The sequence below is a fragment of the Callospermophilus lateralis genome, chromosome 7 (genome assembly GCF_048772815.1).
Source record: "Callospermophilus lateralis isolate mCalLat2 chromosome 7, mCalLat2.hap1, whole genome shotgun sequence".
Taxonomy (NCBI): Eukaryota; Metazoa; Chordata; class Mammalia; order Rodentia; family Sciuridae; genus Callospermophilus; species Callospermophilus lateralis.
In genome coordinates, this window is record NC_135311.1 from 17,955,535 (window position 1) to 17,976,382 (window position 20,848).

General features: G+C 45.5%; 1 protein-coding gene across 1 annotated transcript in view; it reads left to right on the forward strand.

Moving 5' to 3' along the window:
- Window positions 1-4,628: 4,628 nt before the first annotated feature.
- Tbx15 (T-box transcription factor 15) overlaps window positions 4,629-20,848 on the forward strand; it is a 109,592-nt gene continuing 93,372 nt past the window's right edge. The window contains exon 1 of the mRNA XM_076862811.1: window positions 4,629-4,952. Within this exon, the coding sequence (XP_076718926.1) occupies window positions 4,748-4,952 (205 nt within the window). The 5' untranslated portion in view covers window positions 4,629-4,747. The remainder of the gene's footprint in view (window positions 4,953-20,848) is intronic.

Consider the following 20,848-nt stretch of genomic DNA (forward strand, 5'->3'; position numbering starts at 1 on the left):
TAAGAGAATAATTACAGGGTGAAGGCCGTTAAATTTTATTTCCAGTCCCAAAGGCAAAACCTGCGATTTTATTGCAAACATCTGGAAGGACCGAGAGGTGGGCACGCTGCTGGTTTAAAATAAAAATAGAAGATTTTATTTCGTGAAAACAAAAAAACATCATTAAAGACCTTTTGCCCCCACGGACTTTTATTTTTTAAAAGTGTGAGGGGGGTGGTTGAATCGTCAACGACGCACGACGGTCCCGCAGCTCTCAGGCGACCTGAACCAATCGGGCGACTGGAGATGCGGTCTACCAGAGTGGGCCCACGTCGTCGGCTGAACGGGCCTTGGGCTGGCGATTCCAGAAACCTACTCCCTCCCACTATGCCTGAGGGTCCCAGACCACGTTTGCCTACCGGTTTTATGCTCTTTTGTTGTTGGGGCGCTCCAGTTTGGGAAAAGAAGTGAAAAAAAAATGGGGGATGTTGCCTTCACATTCCAAGAAGATTTCGATCACAGCGATAATAAAGCCTCAAATGTGACCAGTCCCCGACCAATTTAGGACCTCTTCAGTCCCAGGTCCTGGAAACGGAGGCACTGGCCTGTTAATGGACTTGCCTAAGGTCACACAGTTTGGGGCCAAACCAAGCCTGGTCCTAGGCTCCGCTTCAATTTGGAGACCCGATTGTTTCTTCCCACCCCATAGTCGCCTCATAATGTTTTATACCTCCCATGATGGCCGAATTCATTACAATTCCCTTGCCCCCACAGGGTGTCCTGCCCACGCGTTTAGGAGCAGCCTAACACATCCTGCTGGTCAACTATTTTTAACTTTGTCTTCAATTACTCAATCAGAACTCCAATAGCAAAGCCTGCTGGTGGCTCACCTTAATATTGAGGCATTATCAGTGGTGGAATTTAAGGTGGTATTTTGGTGTGGGGTGATGGGGGGAAAAGACAGATATATGCAGGATGTGGGGTTTCCTATTTTGAGTTGTTTCTATGACTCTTGCCCTGATGATACAGAACTTTAAAAAAATCAGAATATATAGTCATGGCCAGTTTTAGGTGAGCAATCATTGTGCTGCCCTTTCTTTCCTGTGTTTTCTGCTGCTAGCATTAGGCCTGGGCTTCCATTCCTTCTGTCTATGCAGGGGGTCAGTGATACCCGGTGATCTCAGACTTTCCAGGTGCTCAACACCTAGTCTTGTTCTTTAGCATCCCTCGGGGGCTGGGGTGAGCCCTTGCCAATCAGTTTCAGGTCTAAAAAAGACTTGAAGTGAGCTCAACACCTACAGGATCCACAGAGGGCATAAGGTTGGTGCTTGTAGCTGGGAAACTTGGAGAGTGCCTAGACTATTAGCTTCATCTGGGGACTCCACTCATCCCTAAGGGTTAAAAGAGAAAGATACTAGGGTAAGGAGAGGATATTTTGAAAACTCTGTGAGTAATCAATAGAATAATAACAGACTACATTTTTATCTTCTTACATTTAATCCCTGCAACCTTCTTCCTATCCCCAACTGTATACTATCATACACTTGAGCCATACATATTGAACCATCCCTCTTAATCTCCTCCAGACCTTACTCTCCATCATCACAGAGTTATACACTAAGGAGTGTGTGTGTGTGTGGGGGGGGGAATCTTACATAACCCCTATACAGTGTCAGAATTTCACCTTCCCATTTACCTACAGGAAATCCCTATGTTCATGATTCTTTTAAGCCAGTATGTCTTCACTTGGGTCAGTTTTTGTGGCCTAACCTGAAATTGCAGGATATGTTGGAATGGGAGCAACACAAGTTCAACCTAAATAGAGGAGTGTAGGAATTCTTCCAGAACTCTGAGGTGCTTATGCTCTGGGTTAGGGTACTCAGGCAGACCAATGAAGGCACTGTTGTTCTTTGTATGTTTCTGGAACATTATGTCCAGGAACCCTTATATGTAGGTTCAGGCCTCCAGACTTGCCTTTTTGTTGGTGGGTAACCAAACTTTGTGCTTCTCTCTCTCTCTCTCTCATTGTTGTGGGCTCAGGGAAGAATGTGTGACCTGTGGTCTTTTTCTCAATCCAATTCAGGCCTGTGAGAAAGTAAGAAGGGGAGAAGCTGCCAGAAAAGTGGGGAGGGTGTGGTTTGAAGAAAGACCCAGGGAAGTTGAGAGGGCTGCTCTAGCCATTTCTCACCTGGCCTGGTCCAGGCAGGCTCTAATCTGGGCATTTGCCAGGCCAACAGTGGATCAGGAGTCCAGAGTGAGGCTGGAGCCTCTGGGGAAAGGAACTGCACATTTCTGGCCTTTCTTGTCTCCAGTAGTTTTGCTAAAGCCAGGTAATAGTGAAAGCAGTCACTTTTGGGGACAGCTAGTGCAAACAATTCAAGTGGTGATGGAGGTTGGAGACCCTGCACCCCCCCCCCCCACCTCCCAGGTTGCCAGAGTCTGCAAGTAGAGTGGCAGAAGTCATTAAGGGCTCAGTGCATGGTTTCCAGACTTCCTGGGTTCTTTCTCCTGGGGGATCTCCAAGTTTAAAACTCAGTTTCTTGGGGGAGGCCAGGCCTTGCTGGATCTCACTCATCCAGTGCTTTTCTTCCTCTGTAGTCGTAGTCATCGTAGTTGTCCTCATCATCATCATCTTGCATTTGCTGTTCTTCCAGCTTTCTCTCATTAAGGTTGGAGCCCAATTTGAGGGAGAACCCCAAGTATCCTTTTGCTTTCCTCCAAAGAGGCCCAAGTCAGAGTCACCACACTCCAGCTGCTAGCACCAGAGCACTTATTATAATAATAGCAAATACTATATTTCCCCCTGGCCCTTGACAGTAAGGTGGTGAATATGGCGTTTCAGAGGCCCCTTGGGTCGTCTTTTCTCGCCCCAAGGTCGGAGGAAATGTGGGAGCTGGTTCTCCGGGTCCTCTAACACACCGTGGATCCTCCACGTGGCCTAAACTTGTAGGTTTTCCGAACCTGCTCAAGGCCTGGCTGTTGGCGGTACTTACTTGCTTGTCCTCTTAATCCGTCGCCTGCCCCAAGGACCAGACTCTTTTTGGCTTCTTTGAGCGGGGATGGAACCGTGCGTCCTGACTGGAAGGCGAAGCTGTGTCCAGGCCGCCGCCAGCGAAACCGGAGACGTTTTTCCAGCTTGGCAGGACCAATTTCTCGGCCCTGAGCTTGCTGCGCACAAAACTGCGCTCGGGGTCTACTGCCACCCGCGACCAGTTGTAGAATGTGGGTGGGAATGTGGGAAACAGGAGTGTTTGGTAAGGGCCAGGAGTGTTGGATTTTAAATTCTGTAGCTATTCCCGATGAGAGTATAGTCCTAAGAGGTTAAAAAATAAAGGAGAAGGAAAATGATAAGCGGGGCGGAGAGCCAGGCTCTGGAGGTGACCCAATATGCAGAAAATTTTTGAAAAAGTGCCTCCTTAATTATTAAAGTTCCTAGCTGTCCTTGCCCGGCACCCCTCCGTGGGTTCTCTGGACTAAGAGTCCGGAATAGGCGAAGCGCAGCCCAGCGTCTGCGCTGCAGGGAAAGCGAGTATTTTCTGCATGTGGGCCCAGCGGAGAGATGCTTTCAGAGCGCGGTAAGCCAAACGCTCCACTGCGGGTCTCCAGCTCTCAGGGTGCTTGTGGATCCTCCTCCACCAGGTAGAGCTGGAAAGAAGAAACAGTGTTTGAATTTTCAGTTACAAGACCCTGGATAGTAACGGCACTTTTTTGTTTGTTTCGTTTTGCCTTAACCAGAGTCGCTCAGGAAACGTTAAATAGGAGCTTAGGAACCTGTGTGACGAAAACTGGGCAGAATCGGCAGGTCCGAAAGCACCTGGGGCGATTATTATATTATAACAAGAATTTTCTAGCGTTTTTTTGGACAGGTTAACATTTTGTTAGAGCTACACAAATTCAGATCTGCAACTAAAATGATTCTGGGCTTGGAGTATCTGTGAGATCCAGCAGATTTGAGAGGAAAATGTGCGGATTTGGTATTTGCAGGAATTTGTAACGGCGCAGATCAGACCTCAACTTCCAGTTCCCCTTCCCCCATCAAGTAACCTACGTGGACCGGACCGGGAAACCAGGGGTTAAAGCCGGCCCAGAAGCGTCCAGCCGACGACCCGCACGCAGCCTTGGCCCGAGCCTCAGTCTCTCCCCTTCCCTCATTGGCTCAAGCTCTCAGGGTTTCTCCTGTTCCTTTCTCGCTATTGGTTGGGGGCTGGCTTTTTCCCCCCTCAGTCTTTTTCTTCCTTCCCCCTCCCTCTCCCTCACCCCTCGGACTGGAGCGCACTGCCTGCCCCCAGTTCCTTGGGAAGGGAGGAATTTAGGAGAGGGAAAAAAAAAAAAAAAAACTTTCCCAGAAGTTTGGATCAGAGGAAGGACGGGAAGACGGAGAGGGGAAGAGGGAGAGGGAGGAGAGAAAGGGAGAGGGAGGAGAAAGAGAGGGAGAGAATTAAAAAAAAAAAAAAAATGAAGTCCAGTCGGCACAGCCTGTGAGCGCCTGCCCGGGTGGGTGGGAAGCAGGACTCCCGCGCTCATGCAGCTAGCGGGCGGCGCTCCGGGCGCTAGTTCCTAGAGGCTGGGGCAGCTGGGGGCGCGGATCCGATCCGGCGGCGAAGGGCGGGGGAGGACGCAGGGGGAGGGTACGGAGCCGCAGCTTCAGCCTCGGCCAGCTTTGCCGCCGCCTCTCTCGGGCCGGGCCCGGCGGGCGCTCGGAGCGTGAGGGCGCGGGCTGCTCCCTCAGTAGCGGGGGCGAGCAGAGGCCGGGGTGCGGGCGGCTAAAATGAGTGAAAGGAGAAGATCTGCAGTAGCCCTGAGCTCGCGAGCACATGCCTTCTCCGTTGAAGCCTTGATCGGCTCAAATAAAAAGCGGAAACTGCGAGACTGGGAGGAGAAGGGGCTGGACCTGTCCATGGAGGCGCTGAGCCCCACAGGCCCACTCGGAGACTCTGAGGACTCGGCGGCACAGGGCCTGGAGCCCCACCCGGGTGAGTGCGTCGGGCCAGAGTGCGCGAGGCGGGCAGAGAGGGGACGCCGAACAGCGTCCGCGGGTGTGGACTGAGGCCTCGCCGCTGACGCCCTGCCTGGCTCCAACACGGGTTTCTTTTCCTTGGAGCAAATGCTTTGAGCTTCCCTAAATTCGCCCGAACCAATTTGGGAGACTGGCCCGAGCCTTACATTTCGCCAGCTTCAAGCCAAGGAAACCTACTGACCCGCATCCCCTTCTAGAGGGGAGCTCAGAGTTTGGGTTGCCCTAAACGGAAGGGACCGCAGGCCCCTGGGTTAGGAAGTGCGGGGTCTAAGGCGATAGCGAGAGACGGAGGAGCCGGGGCTGGCTTTGGAACGCTCTGGAGGACTGGCGCGTGGTTCCCGGCACCGATACTTCAGTCTTTCTCCGGAAATGCCCATTTTAGCTTTCGGTCTCAGTCCTCACTCTTCTTCCAACTTTTAGATAGTGGAATGTAATGATATTTCTACCACGTTTGGAAACTGGAATGGATGTTAGACCCTCTTGTCCTGAGCTTGGATCAAATTCCACGGCCCATATCTGTGTAATTTGGCGGGGGGGGGGGATTCGATTAATTGGTGTCTCGATTTATGCGTATCCTATGCCTATAATGCACAGAGAACACGTAAAATGCAGGGCGGATGTCGATGTCTGATTTTTGCAGAACCCTAGAAAAGGGAAAAACAACTTAATGTTTTGTGTTAAGTGCCAAGATTTCAACTGTGCAAAACAGCCTGGGGGAACAGCTGTTGTCAGAAGAACTTCGTGCGCACGCAAACAGAACGCTCGCGGCTTGGTTTAGCGGTTTCAGAAAATTCCCAGCCCAGACTTCTATGACCATGCTGGAGGTGCTCTCGCTGACCAGCCGGGGCTGGGGAAATAGACTCAGGTCCATGTGCTGGCAAGAGCAGGGTAACGGGTCGGCGGCCCGCACAGTGGTAGGAGAGGCTATGGTCTCTGGAGCTTGGGGATCCCAGCCGAAACTCTGGCCAAACTCGAGGAGGGACAGCTGTCGCTTACATTTTCTCTTTATGCAGTGACAGTTCAATTTCCATGCTCCTGAGGCTAATAATAACGCGATTAGCAAGTGACCTGCAGAGACTGGGTTTTATGAATTCTGCGTGTTCTTGCGGCCCGTTACGGAATTTGGGTTTAGTGCTGGGGAATTATTTTTATTAGTCGATGAAAAGAAAATTAAAAGGAGATTTATTCCATCCATCCAAGTCTTTCTCTGTATTTGGATGCGGGTACAGGTCCATGCTGCGTGAATGATTCAGGAAGGAACAGCGTGGCTAATGTGTTTCCCTTCGATGGCCAGACCCAATTTCCTCACCTAATTTATCTGTTGTCAACATCTCACTAGGGCCTTCGTATCATTAGTGGAAGTTTTTGCAGGCCTTATACAATTTGCGATTGAGGAGGTTCTCTTTGATTTTCCCAATAAGTGGAAAAAGCAGACGTTATTTAACTGTGTACGGCAGCTGCCCTGTTCCGGGAGACTTCACTCTTGGAAGTCTGCAGGTCGCTGAGTCTGTCTAGGGTCTTATGTTCAAAAGGGACAATATGTGGGGTCATAATAAGGGACTGAGTTCATAGTTTCTTTTTCCGGCTCTCCTCACCTGGAAAGGAGGAGAGGAAAGTGAGGGGATCTGGGCAAAGAGAGAGGGGCAAGAACATTGGGAATTGGTTTTCAAAATTCTGTTCTATAGCTCCTGCCCTGTGGGGTTGGGGTTGGGTGGGGTGGAAGACCTAATATAGAACTAACTTTATGTAACAGAGTTCAGCCGGTCAGTTCCCTTACTCTATTACCTTTTTTTAAAAAAAAAAAAAAGATAAACATTTTGATTACAGAAAACAAAATATATTTAGGGGCAAGGGTCCAGGAGAAGGAAGAAACTGAAATCAGGAACACTTTTGCTGGCTTTCTGCAAAAAAAGAAAGCGATAGTCTGGCGATAGCTTGGTTAGGTTGGTTGAAGGCGGAGGAGATCCCCAAGTTGGAGCCCTGGCAATGGCTAAGGCTTTCTTACAGTGATCTGTATGAAAAAAAAAGTAGGATGAGGAAAGATCTTTAGGACTAAGGGCGTCATGGTGTCCTTGAGATGAGGCTGTTCAGGAGCAGGGGAGGCAGAGCTGCCAGGCTCTGGATTCAGACCAGGGATTGGGATCTTTTTCAGACCTTTGCTTTCTCCTCTAATATAGCGCCCTAACAGACACACAGGGCCACATTTAAAGATGTTTATATGAAAGAGTGGTGTATCCGACCCATTCTGTCCATGCCCTGCTGGACCTCACAATTCTGTTCAATTTGTTCCTCCAGGGCAGGGAGGTTGCTGTGAGGCTCACAGGCCTTAGGCCCATAGCAAGCTAGGAGCAGGGGGAAAAAATAAAATAAAACCAAAACAGACAGTGGGGATAAGGAAGGACCGCTGCCCCCTGAGCACACGGACAACCGCCTAGTGTAACTGCGTTTATCATTCTCATCTCCACACTCTTTTGACTGGTACCACCGTTTTCAGTCCTCCCTTCCGGAGCCTGAAAATCCCCAGGATCCTCAGACAACCCGAGGCTCAGATTGTAATGCTTAACTTTAATTCAAAGACGTGGCCTTCTGCTTTTTCACAGCCCCTTTTTCTTTCCGCGTCTGGACAGAGCTGGCTTTAGTTGGCGCCTGAGCACCCGCAGCCTGGGGCGCCAACCTGTAGCAGCGGGGGACCAGCCCGGCTTGCTGTAGGCACTCACCGTTCAGAGGACACAGTATGTATTTCAAAGATTTCCACCGAGTCTGGTGGCACCCCCCCCAAATTCCGAGGCCCGCCAGCTTGGGAGGGGGCTTATGAGGTACTCTTACTGTCATACCCACACCCACCCTCGCTGTCTTTTGGAGAAACCTCCGGGACTCAGCCACTACTGGCTGGAGAGGGTCTCAAGTACCATTTCGGAGGAATCTGGCTCTCGAGCCTACTCGCCCCCGCCTCTCGCTAAGCAACAGGAAACTTTCGAGCCAGGATCGGACAGAACAGCTGCTGTGACTGCGGCCTTAGAAGTGTATTTCGGGCTCGCGGAGGCGCCATCTGCGCCGGGGACCCCATCCCCAGCTCCACCCAGCCTCCCCAACTCTGGCTTGGGCCTTTCTCGCCTGAATCCTCAGCCGTGCGGCCGAGTCCGGGTCTCCTGCGGAGCGAAATAATTCAAACCTTCTGCGGAAGTATTTTCCCCTTCTGAGCTTGCAGGCCAAAACCTTGCAGCCGTGGCGCTATGTAGGCCTGAAGAGGTGGCAGCACACAGGGGTGAACACGCATAGACAGGCACCCTCAGTGACACGCAGGGGGGATTGGCACTTTGTGCCCAGGTGCACACGCGCAGGCTCCTGCATTTTCTCCTGTACCCACCCGCCCCTACGCTACAGAAAGGAGGCAGAAAAACAAAACAAAACAAGCTGAAGTCTATGCTGCCTCAAGGCACTTTCTTCTTCTGAGTTCCCGAGATCAACTGGTCACGTGAATTAATCTGCTAGTTTATATGTTGGTTCAGAGTAACATTCTGAGATTTTAATCCTGACATTACTTCTTTACCTACCCGACTTCCGACGGGGAAACTGGGTGAAACGGGGGAAGCGACTCTCAATCGATTAAGTAAGGATAATGAAAAGTGTTGGTTACAAGAAGCCAGTAGGGAAAACGTGTAGTGCCGGCATCAGTCAGGATACCCGGGGGCTCAAACTGCAGGGACAAGGTGTGTGGCACACTAGGCTATAGGCTTAGCCTTTGTCTAGGGTAGGGGCCGGGGCAAGGAACCATAGTAGTTCTCTGTGCTGCGTGTGCCTTTGCATGCAAGCAGGCTTCCAGGCTGCAGGGCCCCAAACCGCCAGTGAGTCAAGAAAGTGCCTGATGGACTTCTCCAAGGTTTTGGCCTGTTAGGTCAGAATGGCCTTCCGCAGAGGGCACCCATTTGGTAAGCGACTTTGTGTAAGGGAGGAGGTACCGTCTGAATTGGTCATCCATAGGTGAGGATGAGTGTTCGCGGGGGCGGGGGGGGGGGCATGGCTGTTAAGCGCCTTCTTCGAGTGCTGGTCAGACCCTGGCTAAAGAAGACCAGGGCTAGAGTAGAGCGGGGCTGGGCCAGAGCACGGCGAGGGCTCCCGGCCGTGGAGGGCAGGTTATGGAGACCTTCTGTGAGAAACTCCGGCCCTGGAACCGTGGCACCGTAGAAACCAGCAGAAAAAGGGAAGAAATTCTAAGCCGGCTCCATCTCTTAAGAAATGATGACAGTAAACCGCTGGAGGACAGGGAATCCGGGAAAACCCGGGTGCCCACACTTTGGGCTGTGATCCGGAGGAAGGTGAACTCTACTGTGGTTTGCACCTTCTGAGCTTCGTCCTTGCTTCAGAAGCTAGCAGGTTAGGCTCAGGGATAACCCAGGGGCGTGCGGGGGAAGGGTCTCTCGCTCAGCGGAGCCCCTCACCTGCCTCTGCCGCCCACTTAGCATTTCGGAGAGCTCCCTTACTCCTCCTGGAGTACCTAAAGCGAGGCAAAGGCTTTCATGAGCGGATCAGCACACAGTTTCCCCGGCACTTCAATTCTGAAGTTAATTCTTTCACCTCTCCACCCTCCAGCCAACGCTGTTTCTCATTGAACACTTGGTGGGAGTTCCCGGCTGGCCGCTTTGGGTTTACTGATTTTATACAAGGGATTTCCAGAAAGAAAAGTTCACGGAGCGATGTTTATGCAGGAAGGAAGGAAGTTTCTTAAAGTGGATTTTGGACTGTAATTGTATTAACACTGATCCAATGCTGTTTTTCTGACACACCCTCTTCCCTATACTAATTATTTTAAAGTTATAAAATTTTAAATTATGAAATTTAGTTAAAGCATTTTTAATAAATACATAGTAAGAGGATCCAGTGAAGAATGACAAGAAGTGAGGGTCAAAACTAAACTAAAAATATCGGGTATTGATGGTCTCTATAATTTCCTTTGTATGTGTGAACATAAATCGAATACAAGCAAGTCTCCTTAAACTGAGCCACAATGAGAAAAAGACAAATATGCTTTGGTTCAGAAGACATAAACATGATGTTTATACAAGCCTCTACTAGGGTGTTCATTACTATTACAAAAGAGCAGAATATTCCAAATCCATCATAATCGTTCTATTGACAAAAATTTATCATTATATATGATTAAAAAAACCCTTTTCATTTCCTGATTATGGGCTCTGATGAAACTTTATTATGTTGGAGAAAAAAACCAATTACCTTTTATATCTGTGAGTGAATTCTCAGGGTGGCTTCAGATGAAAGAAAGAAAGAAGGAAGGAAAGAAAAAAGGAAGGGAAGGAAGCAGGCCTGACTTGTGCAAATTCCACAGGGATAAAGAGCAGAGTGGCCTGATGTTTTCCTTCCTAGAAACGCAGAAATCTATTTGATGGTCATTCTGGAAGTATAGCTGATTATTGATTTCTTACTCTCAAAAGACTTAATACAGAGAATATTTAAGCAGTTTTCCCATCTGAGGCTTAAGTTTTGACCTTTTAGGATGCTTTTCACAAAAGGGAAAAGTAGAAAACTGGTGGAATGTGGGATCTCTTTTCCTTATTTCCTTCACCAGCGTGGTTTATTTTTGGCTTTCCTTTGGCTAGATTTTAGTAAGCCTGGAGTGCATGATTGTGATGCACAGGGGTCTGCATTGGGAACAGCAATTAGCAAATTTATAAATCAGAGTCTGTTTACACTTCTTTCCAGAAGGATAATCATTAGTTAATTTAAGTGAGGCCCATGCTCTGAGTATCCCCATGGAAAATGAGACTTGGTAGGGAGGACCCGCTGTGAAATGGTAAGAGGTGGGGAATTTAAGCAACTGGTGAGGACTAATCAACACTTACTTTGTGTCATTAATGGCTTCACTTTGAGAAAGTATATTTTGCTGACTACAAACTGGTGATGAACTTTTGATACCAAAAGTGAAAACAAGCATCGCATCCTCTACTTTTTTATTTTACATTAAAAAAACCATTCAGTGTCTAATTTTGTCCTTTAGAAAGAATTGTATAAAAAGTGTGTTTATATATAAATTTGTGCATGTGAACACCATAATACCACCAGAATGCTTTATCTACAAAATGCCCCCTTTGAGTGGAATATAGATAACATTTCAGAAACAAGAAACTACTGTGTGTGTGTGTGTGTGTGTGTGTGTGTGTGCGTGCGCACGCGCGTGTAGCCAATTTAACAAATTGAGAACACATAAAATTTGGGAGGCCAAAAGTTTTGTCACCTTTGGGTATTACTTGAAAATCCTAGAGAACCCCAGCTTTGAAACTTCTCAACACTATTTTTATTTAACTCTGAATTTCGCTGATGACTTTGACTAAAATCTCAGAGAAAACACCAGAAAATGAGCCTGGACAGGGACAGTTAAACTTTTTCTAATTGAAAATGAACAGGGACAGTGGAAATTTTTCTAACTAAATTAGGCATTTAATTTTGTGAATAACGCCATCTTTATTTTGGATAGACAAAATGCTGGTTTTAATTCTGAAGAGTAATTTCGTGTTCTGTCATGCAAAAAGGTAAACGGAATAGCTAAGAGAAATCTGGACAATAATTACGTGTATGGAAATAACCAGAGAAACATTACGATCTGGGGAAAGTAGTTTAAAAGCATAAGAAATACTATTCCCACTTATTTTATATTTTCTACAATATAGTCGCTGAGGCTCAAATGAGCTGTTTCCAGAAAGTTGCTGTATTCTTTAGGATTAAAAAACAAAGCAAAAACAAACTCAATAATTATCTCTGTAGTTTCCTTTCAAAAATTAGAGGTGCCTATTAGATACCCAGCCCGAGCCCTAGAATTTTAACGCCCACTTCTCCACTGTGTGCACTGATTTTCTTAATCCCACCATCGCTGCCTTCTCTACGGTCCGCAGCCAGGAACTCGGTTACCACCTCAGATAGGGTCTCAGAAAACAGCTACCCCCTTACTTTCTCCTCCCAAATTTCCTCCGCACACATTGAAAACGTCCTTCTCCTCCGCCCCCGTTCAAAAAGTTTGCAGATGATATTTCACCGCGGAAGGAACTGGGATTGCATCCCTTCCTGCTAACCCGTCCCTGGGAAAACAGGGCAGTTTGGGTGACCTTCACCAAGTCCAAGCTGGGCGATGGCAGCGTCTGCCCCGCGCTCTGCTCCCGCCCAGGCCTCCAGGCGCCTAGGGGCACGGGTGGGGACGGCCGGTGGGGTGGCCCGGCTGCGGGCCTGGGTGCGCCGGCCGCGAGGTCCTGCTCTGGGTCCTGGAGCGCGGCTCCCCGCCTGCCGGTCCCGGCCGTGAGCGCCGGAGACTGCGGTGAAGCCTTTGAAATCAGGGAGAATGGAATCCTGAGGGATGGTCTGTGCTCCTCTAACTCTAATTACATCCTGGGGAAATGTGGGGATGCTGGGGTAACCGGGAAGCCTTGGTAAAAGACATCGCCCCCCAAACAGACCCCCGAAAAAGAACAAATCCAAAAAAAAAAAAAAAAAAATCCCTAAACGGAACCCAAGGATCTTACACCTCAGCCCTGAGGGGAGTTTTGAGTTTTGCTTTCATCAGGCTAAACAAATTTCCGAGGAATCAAACTGACTTCAAACATTAGCAATTAGAAACCAAGAATCCCTCGGCCTGCCGAACTTTTAATCCCTAACCATTTCCAAATGGGTAATTCTAGGGTCAGTGAATATCATAGCCAGTCAGTTAAAAGGTAAGTCATTCTGCCATTCCGGTGGGACCCAGAGGATCCGCGGTTGCCTAAGAGGATCCTTAAAGGTAGAAATGCCCCAGTCGAAACTGGGAATCACCCACTGAGACAGAGGGAGGGTAAATGTCCCACTGTCCTTCATGCTGTTCTTGGAGACTAAAAACAAGGAAGTTATTATTTTCTTTAAAGAGAAACCACCAACTCTACAAAGTAGAATAAGTGACTACTAGTCACTGAGAAATGTCTTAGGTTCTGTAAGAAGCCAGCGCGAAGGATCTTCTCTCTGGACCTCAGATTAGTGGGGAGAGGCAAGCCCTATGCTAGGCACCCTCCTGGCTCCAAAGCCTCAGTCTCATCACTATGCAGGTCCCAGAATTGTAAACCTAGGGATTAAGTGACTTGTGGGGTTCTGAGCTTCCATTCTTGCTCCTGAAAAAAAAATGACTGATTTTCACAGTAGGGAGGGGCAATCAGCTGTGCCAATAAGCCATTGTGAGCATAGAAATGCTTTGCCTTGCTTCCAATAGTTTCCTCAAGTCAGAAGCTTAATTAATAATATGGTCTTTCTTTTTTTTGACCACGAACAGGGCAGAGGCTATATCTATTTACTATTTAGAAAAATGGTTTAGTTAGAAAAGTAAAGGTGTAAACAAGATTGAATAGGAATATTGAATGGTAAAACATTTCAGAAACCTTAGTTGCTTATGTGAATAACTATGAGTCTCTACTGCAAAACTTTCAACACAGACTCTTGTATTCTATGTCATATCTGTGTATTATGGTAGAAGTCTGCATTAGTTTAAATAAGGAGTCCTAGATTCTTATCACTTAGCACTTAGTAAAGTGCTAACTTTACCATTAATGTTGGAATCAAGGATATAAAGGCAGACATATTAATTTTGAAAAAAATGCTTTAAAATTGTTTCATAGCCACTATTCTTGGTTTGTGAGATGAGAGGGCTGGTCTTAAATGAAAACTGAGGCCCCTTTTTTATAAAATTCTTTTAACTTTTATTTTGATTATGTTAACTTTTGTTTTGTTTTTGAGTATTTTTACATATTCTCCCAGTGCACCTTGGCCATTACTTGACCCATTCCTTACTCTTTTGGAATGAGGAAAGTTTTATTGTGGTTGTAGAAAGTAATAGCAATAGCAACACAAAGCCAAAACAAAACAAAACAAAAACAACTTTTTTTTTTTTAGCTAAAATTAAGAGCTTTCATAAAGATCTTGAAAAAGATTTATATTAATATCACATGTTCAGAAAGTCCTGGATCAGTGATTTGCAGACTGTTGGTTTTGATGTAACCTATTGTCACCCACGTGAATGATGCTAAAAGCATTCTATAGCATGAGTGAATTGAAAGGAAATATAAGTTATTCATGTTTTGAACATTTTTTTGGTCCTTCCCATAAATAACTGTAAAAACTGTGTATTTGAAAAATGAGCATTAAAAAAAACACAACAACTTTGCAATTAGTGAAATTGATTTAATGGACCAAAAAGACAAATTGGTTACCCTCTATTACTATTGTAGACTGATGGAAGGCACTAGTAACTATTTTCCATGTCTAGTCTGCTAAGCCGAGATCTTGATCTGGCAGAGATGTGAGAATGCTAAAAGGATGACTTAGTAACAGGCAAAACGCTTGTCAACAAGATAGATCAGAAGACAGCTTAGCATTCAAGACCTCTATTCATAGCAGCTGAACTTGAGGGCAGGGTCAGATGCAAGACTGAGCCCAGCACACACCTAGGAGTGGGTCTCATGTTTCTGTCTTGTGAGGTTTCATTTCCTTACAGACTTCTGCAGCTGGGTTCAAACCCCAATGATGTCTCCCCACCCTCATTTGCTGATCCCATTTGGCAAAGCCCCTGCGCAGACCTCTGTAATCATGGAGTGTGTGGAGTTACTGGTTGCTTTCTCACTACTATTCTGTAAACTGCTGTAGGTCTGAGACCTAGTTGTCATTGCCTTGTTGTTTTAGAACTTAGTACAAGTGGCTGGCACACAGAAAGCATTTAATTAATAATAAAATATGATAATGATAATAGTACCATATGAAAATAACAAATAGCAACATTCATTGAACCTGTGCTATGTGCCAGCCATTGTGCTAAGCTTATTTTATATATGCACATATGCATTCTAATTAATAATATGTAGCAATTATATATAGTCAAACATTTTTGAAATACTCTTATAATATCATTTCTGTTTGGTGAAATGAGTGCATCAGTTATACAGTATGGTATTACAAACTCAGATTCTTGAGGTCAGTCTGCTTGTGTCTGAGCCCCAGTTCTAACACTTAATGGTCATATGACCTTGGGCAGGTTAATCCCCTTTAACTCCAGCTTCTGTAGCTTTGACATGGAATAATGAATGTGTTCATCAAATGGTAGACATGAGGATCAAATGAGATAGCATGCATATATATAAGAATAAAGGATTTAGCTCGTACCTGTTTTTTCTATCAGCTGGATTAATGATTACTCATCTTAGTGACCAGTTTGGATAAGAAATGTTTCCAAATTGTAATCTATAAGGAAACACTGCCCCTTTCCCTGTTCTTTGGCTTTAAGTGAGGGTTTGGGATTTGGAATGGCATCCTCATTCTGTTTATAAGATATGGTTAGAAGCAGTACTGAATTTGAGTACGTGTGGCTAATAAAGTGAAATAGAATGGAGAGCTGTTGCTATTCAAGTTGCAGTGAGGCAAAGAGCCAGAGCCTGAGTGGGCATCTAAGGGAGGGATGGTGTCCAAGGGTGGGGATCTGTGGCTAGCACATAGTAGGAGGAAGGGTTGGGCTGAAAATGGGGTTGGGGAGACTTCACTGACTCCCCAGGGACTGGCAATTCATGCGTTTCTAAGTACTGTTGATCTTTTAAAACTCAGTCCTCAATAAGAGGACTGAGGGGCCTTCTCGGTTGCAGGGACGTGGGATAATAGAAGCAGGTTTCTCTTTGATTAGTTTCTGATATTTCTACCTGAAGCTCAGAAATTCTCCAAAGGTCAGGTTTTGCCTAATAGGAAATAGAAAGATTCATTCTTTGTTTGTAAAGCCATATTCTGACGGAACCCCAGGATTCTGGACAAACTGAACCAGCTGTATCAACTGAGTCTGTAGTAAAGGATTCATGCATGTTCCGAGAGAGAGAGAGAGAGAGAGAGAGAGAGAGAGAGAGAGAGAGAGAGAGAAAGAGAGAGAAGGAAATAAATTAAGGAAAAACCTATAACTAAGCTGAAGAACTAAGGACAGAAGAGACTGGGGAAATCTTTTTAAAGAGAAACAGCAGATGTCCCAGTCTTGTGATAGAACTCACATCTGGCTGACTTGATTTGCCTACTTTTCTTCCTTCCAGAAAAAAGAAGCCTGAATTTGATTATTTATTATTATTATTATTATTATTATTATTATTATTAATTTAAAAACTTGTTACACCCTAGACTTTGTTTGTATTTTTTTTCTGGTAGCAGAGGGATAAGGTATCTCCCTCAGCAAAGAGGAAGAGAGAAGGAATCCTTCTCTTAGCCTCCTTGAAGCAGCCCCCTGCCCTTCACCACAAGCTCTCAGACCCCGACTCTCCACTGAAGGAAGCCACTCTTTCTTATAGGAATTGAGGTGTCAGGACAGATGTCCCTATACTGTCCCAATCTTATAAGTATCATCTTAGCTGAGAGTGTCCAAAACTCCAAACAAGCTTTTATGGACTGAGGGCACACTCTACGCCAGGTCCTGTGCTGGTGGTCTTATTCACATTCTCATTATATCCACTCAGTGGTGCTTGGGGGAAGTAATTGTTTCCCCATTTTACAGAGGAGGAAATTGATGTTCAATGAAATAACTTACTCACAGTCACCTAGCTCTGGTTCATTTTAAGTGATCCACCAGAATTAAAACAGCCTTGTGTGCCTACAGGGTGTGTGTGTGTGTGTGTGTGTGTGTGTGTGTATCTCTCTCTCTCTCTCTCTCTCTCTCTCTCTCTCTCTCTCTATATATATATATATATATATATATATATGTATGTTTGTGGGGGTACTGGGGATTGAACAAGGGGTACTTTAGCACTGAGCTACATCTCCATCCCTTTTTATTTTATATTTTGAGACAGGGTCTCACTAAATTGCCCAGGCTGGCCTTAGGCTTTGTGTTTCCTGCCTTAGCCTCTCTAGTCATGGGGATTACAGGTGTGTGCCACTGTGCCTAGCTCAGGGTAATAGTAACCATTTGAGTAGATTGCCTACCTGAAGATGACTCTTAAGTGCTCCAGGATGAATGCTTTGTGGAAGAAAATTCATGCTTTCTGCCTGTGCTGTCCCCAGCAGAAATTGTTCAATCATAAATGAGAGCTAATTTACAGTTTGTAGATCTCCCCACTTCTCCTTGTTATTGTTAGTCCTTATATCCCTAAAGTGATGTCTCCATATCTGCTAGTAGAGGGCACCCTGTGGCAGCAGTACACGGTTGAGTTTCCATGCCATGATGTTTGGAATGGGACATACACAGCCTTCCCAATGTGACTTGCATTTCTTTGACTTTAATGTTCAGAATTCTCAGTGTCTGAAGGGCAGTGGCTACATATTGAATTTGATCTAAAATCTCTCCATCCTAAATCCCCTTGTGCAGTGAAATTCAGGGGAAACTTTAACTGCTCTGTTTTACCCATTCCCTCCTCCATTCACAACGGGATGGATGGAATCTCATTGGTAATTGATTCAAAATGGAACAGCTTAGAAACATATCAGTTGCAGTGACTGGCAATTCGTGCATTTCTAAGTACTGTTGATTTTTTCAAACTCAGCAATCACAGCTGAAATCCCTTTGCCATGGATTGAATTTACAAAGGAAGAGATTCTGATTTCCACAGTGGCTTCTTTTTAATGCCTGAGGATTAGAAAACCGCCTTGAGGACCCACGGCAAGTACACCCGCTCTTAGAGTCACGGCTTTAACTTTAACCTCTGAGTGACTGCTCTGATTCATTTATTTTTTTTTTAACAGCTCTATTTAGAGCAGTCTTGTTTGGTATGGGATCAGTTATTTGCAGAAATCTCATTCCAACAAACACTTAAACTCTGTACTCCATTTTTCTTCTACCACTGAAAGATACCAGCAGTGAGTTTCAGAGAACTTAACAGCGGGTTTCTTTTCTTTTCTTTTTTTTTTTTTCCACCTGTTCACTGTCTTTCCATCACTTTTCCTCCCACTCCAAGCAACCTTCCTCTCTTAGGAAGTCTGATGTCTCCAGAAGGGATTTGGAGAAAATCTACACTCCCTACCCCGCAGATTTCCATGTGTGGACTTTTACCATTAATGCATTTCTTGGCTGTTAATTGTACAGTCTGCTGAATGCTTGTCTGTTGTGTCCAATGTTAGAAAATTGGCTTTTAGAAGCTAAAAGGAGAAAGATATAAAGTCCATCTCTGTTTTAAAGCTTTGCTTTCTCCTACTGCCAGCCCCACTCTGTGCAAGCAAGTGATTGATAGGATTTGATACACTCTTGCAGCAATAGAAGCATATGAATCTCTAAGCCTATTTCCTTTCCCAAGGAACTTATATGGAGCCAAACTCTTGAAATATAGAGTGTGGCAGAGGATGAGATCAATGCTGCAATCTTGAATGTTTTACTGGATCTCATCCATGAGATCTGTCCAATTAGAAATGTAGATTCTTTAAGAAGTGCAGCCAGTCAGGTCTTGGTGATTTCATTTTTTTTTTTTTTCTTCAGAGTTCAGAGCAGTAGTTGCATGACCAGCATTAATCCTTGGGAACATTAGATTCCATATGGTGCAACTGTGCATTACCCAGATTAGACTGTGACATCACAGAGATTTAAGGCATCTCTGTGATATTCAGACTGGGTGGTAGGTACTGCAGGAGGCACTCCCAACAGACACAGGCCAATCTGCTGAAGGGGGTGAGCAAATAGCCAAGTCTTGGTAAGTGTGCATGTGTGTGTGTGTGTACGTGTAGGGAAGGGCTGGGGGATGATGAAGGGTGTTATGGAGAGCTGGGTGTAACGGCTCCCCAGCCTGCGTGGGTGAATTGGTTCCGGATGTTAACATTTTTTCCTTGGGGCTTGACTACATTCTTCTTTTTCTTAGCCTGTCTGTTTTTCCTGCCCAAATTGTTAGGCCTCCACAGCTGTGGGGCTCATTGGTGGTGAATACTGAGTGGAAATATCTGCTTTATTCCACAGGCAAGTTTTGGGCACATGTATAGGTATAGACTCTTGGGGGGGGGTTCACTCAGCATCTTTTCTGGATTTTGAGGTCCTGAGGTCATTTGATGGCCTCTGTGGGGAGATGTGTACGAAATTGTTCTAGGAAGCAAATGGCTCTTTATATCCTAGAAGCAGAAGAAAAGATTTCCACTAGCTGGTGTGGAAATCCCAAACAGTGGAGGCAGTGGTGTGTGGTGGGGAAATGTGGGCTTTGGGTTTAGGGGGACTTGACTTGAGCACATGGTTCTGACAGTGTGACCTTGGGCAAGCCACTTAGCGGCTCTGTGCCTCCGTGGTGTACTAAAATGAGGGTAGTAACACCTGCTTCAGGACTCTTTGAGAATTAAGTGAGATAAATGTAAAATGCTGGGAACAGTGCCTGATGCAAGCAAAGTGCTCCCCATATTGTCATCTGTTTACCTTGCTCCTAATCATGCTTTTGGTAAGCTGAGGAAACTCAGAAACCCCTCCGGGTATTTATGAGAAACCATCTGGAGAGTGTTGGGCACAGGACTGCTCCCAGCTCCCCTTCTTTCCCTATCTGCCCTGCTGCTCTATCCGTGGCTCTCCTTCCTCACAGGCCCTCTTCCTCCGTTGCCACCCTCTCCTGCTGCTTCTGGAGCTTTCCTCCTCCTACTGTACCCCCTAAAATGCTGAAGAAAGTCCATCCTATTTTTCAAGACCCCTCCTAAGCACTCAATGTGACAGGAATATTCCAGATGGAGAAGGATAGGTGGATGTAAATGTTAATTGACATGATGTCCAAATAAAATGTGACAGCTTCAGAGAAGTATGTGCCCATGCAGATTTCACGCGTTGGAGTGTTACCATAATGGAGGAAAGTTCTTGGATGCTGCCAAATTTATCTTCACTGGGAGTCTGCTCTAGGGAGCTCCTTTATGAGGGGCTTCTCTGTGTCACCACGATGCCAGGGTGCTGGCTTGCAGGATTTTATGATCACAAGGGAGTCCTGGCTGGGTAATCTGCAACTTCCAAATGTGTATACAAATGCCAGGGTCTCCCTTAGGCTGCCAATATTAGAAAACTCTTAATGGGAAGGTCTTTTCTGAGCAAGGCTCTTCTCCTGTTTTGGTCTTCATAGAATAACTGCAAGCTTCCCACTACCAGCAATCTGCTCTTTCTTTGGCAATATACACACCTGTTAAATATTATTTTTGTCCTGTTAGATTGGCCTTAACATTTAAAACTATTTAATAATCAATGCTGATACCTACGGAGGCATTGGTTTGGGTGTTCTTTGTTCTGTGGCCATCTTCCTTCACATGTTAATCCATACACATGCAGTGCTTTCCATTGATCTTTTCAACGTTTTAGCATTGGTTCTTAGACATGTCAGTTAATTTCTCTATACCCTGAAGTCCCCATCTATAATTGGGATGAGAACACTGGATTTGAATAAGGAAGAAAGATTATCTAATTGTACTATTAGAAGGAATTTTTGTAGAGAGAAATTGCCGAATACTCTGCATGGCATTTGTTCTGGAGCTTTTGCCTGATGAGGTATCAGCATTTAGAATTAGTTTAATTAAAAAATTTAATTTAATTTAATATCAGCATTTAGAATTAGTTTAATTAGCACAATTAGGTTTGTGGGAGTATCTTTGTCCCATCTTTCCCTATTTTTTCAGACCTTGTAGCCACAGCAGCTTGTTTTCTGCCCGGCAAAGAAGAGAAAGAAGTAGAATAAAAGGAAATCTGAAAATCCCCAGTGTTAAACAGAAGTGTAAAAAATATCTCTAAATGAAAGACAGATTGCATATGTTTGCTTGAGAAGCAGAGTTGGGTTAAACTCAAACAGAATGATAGAAATTCTTTTTTTTTTTTTTCTTCCCATGAGTAGTAGGGGATATGTGAGTGAACTGACAGGAGGTCCCAGTTCAGGGCCTAGC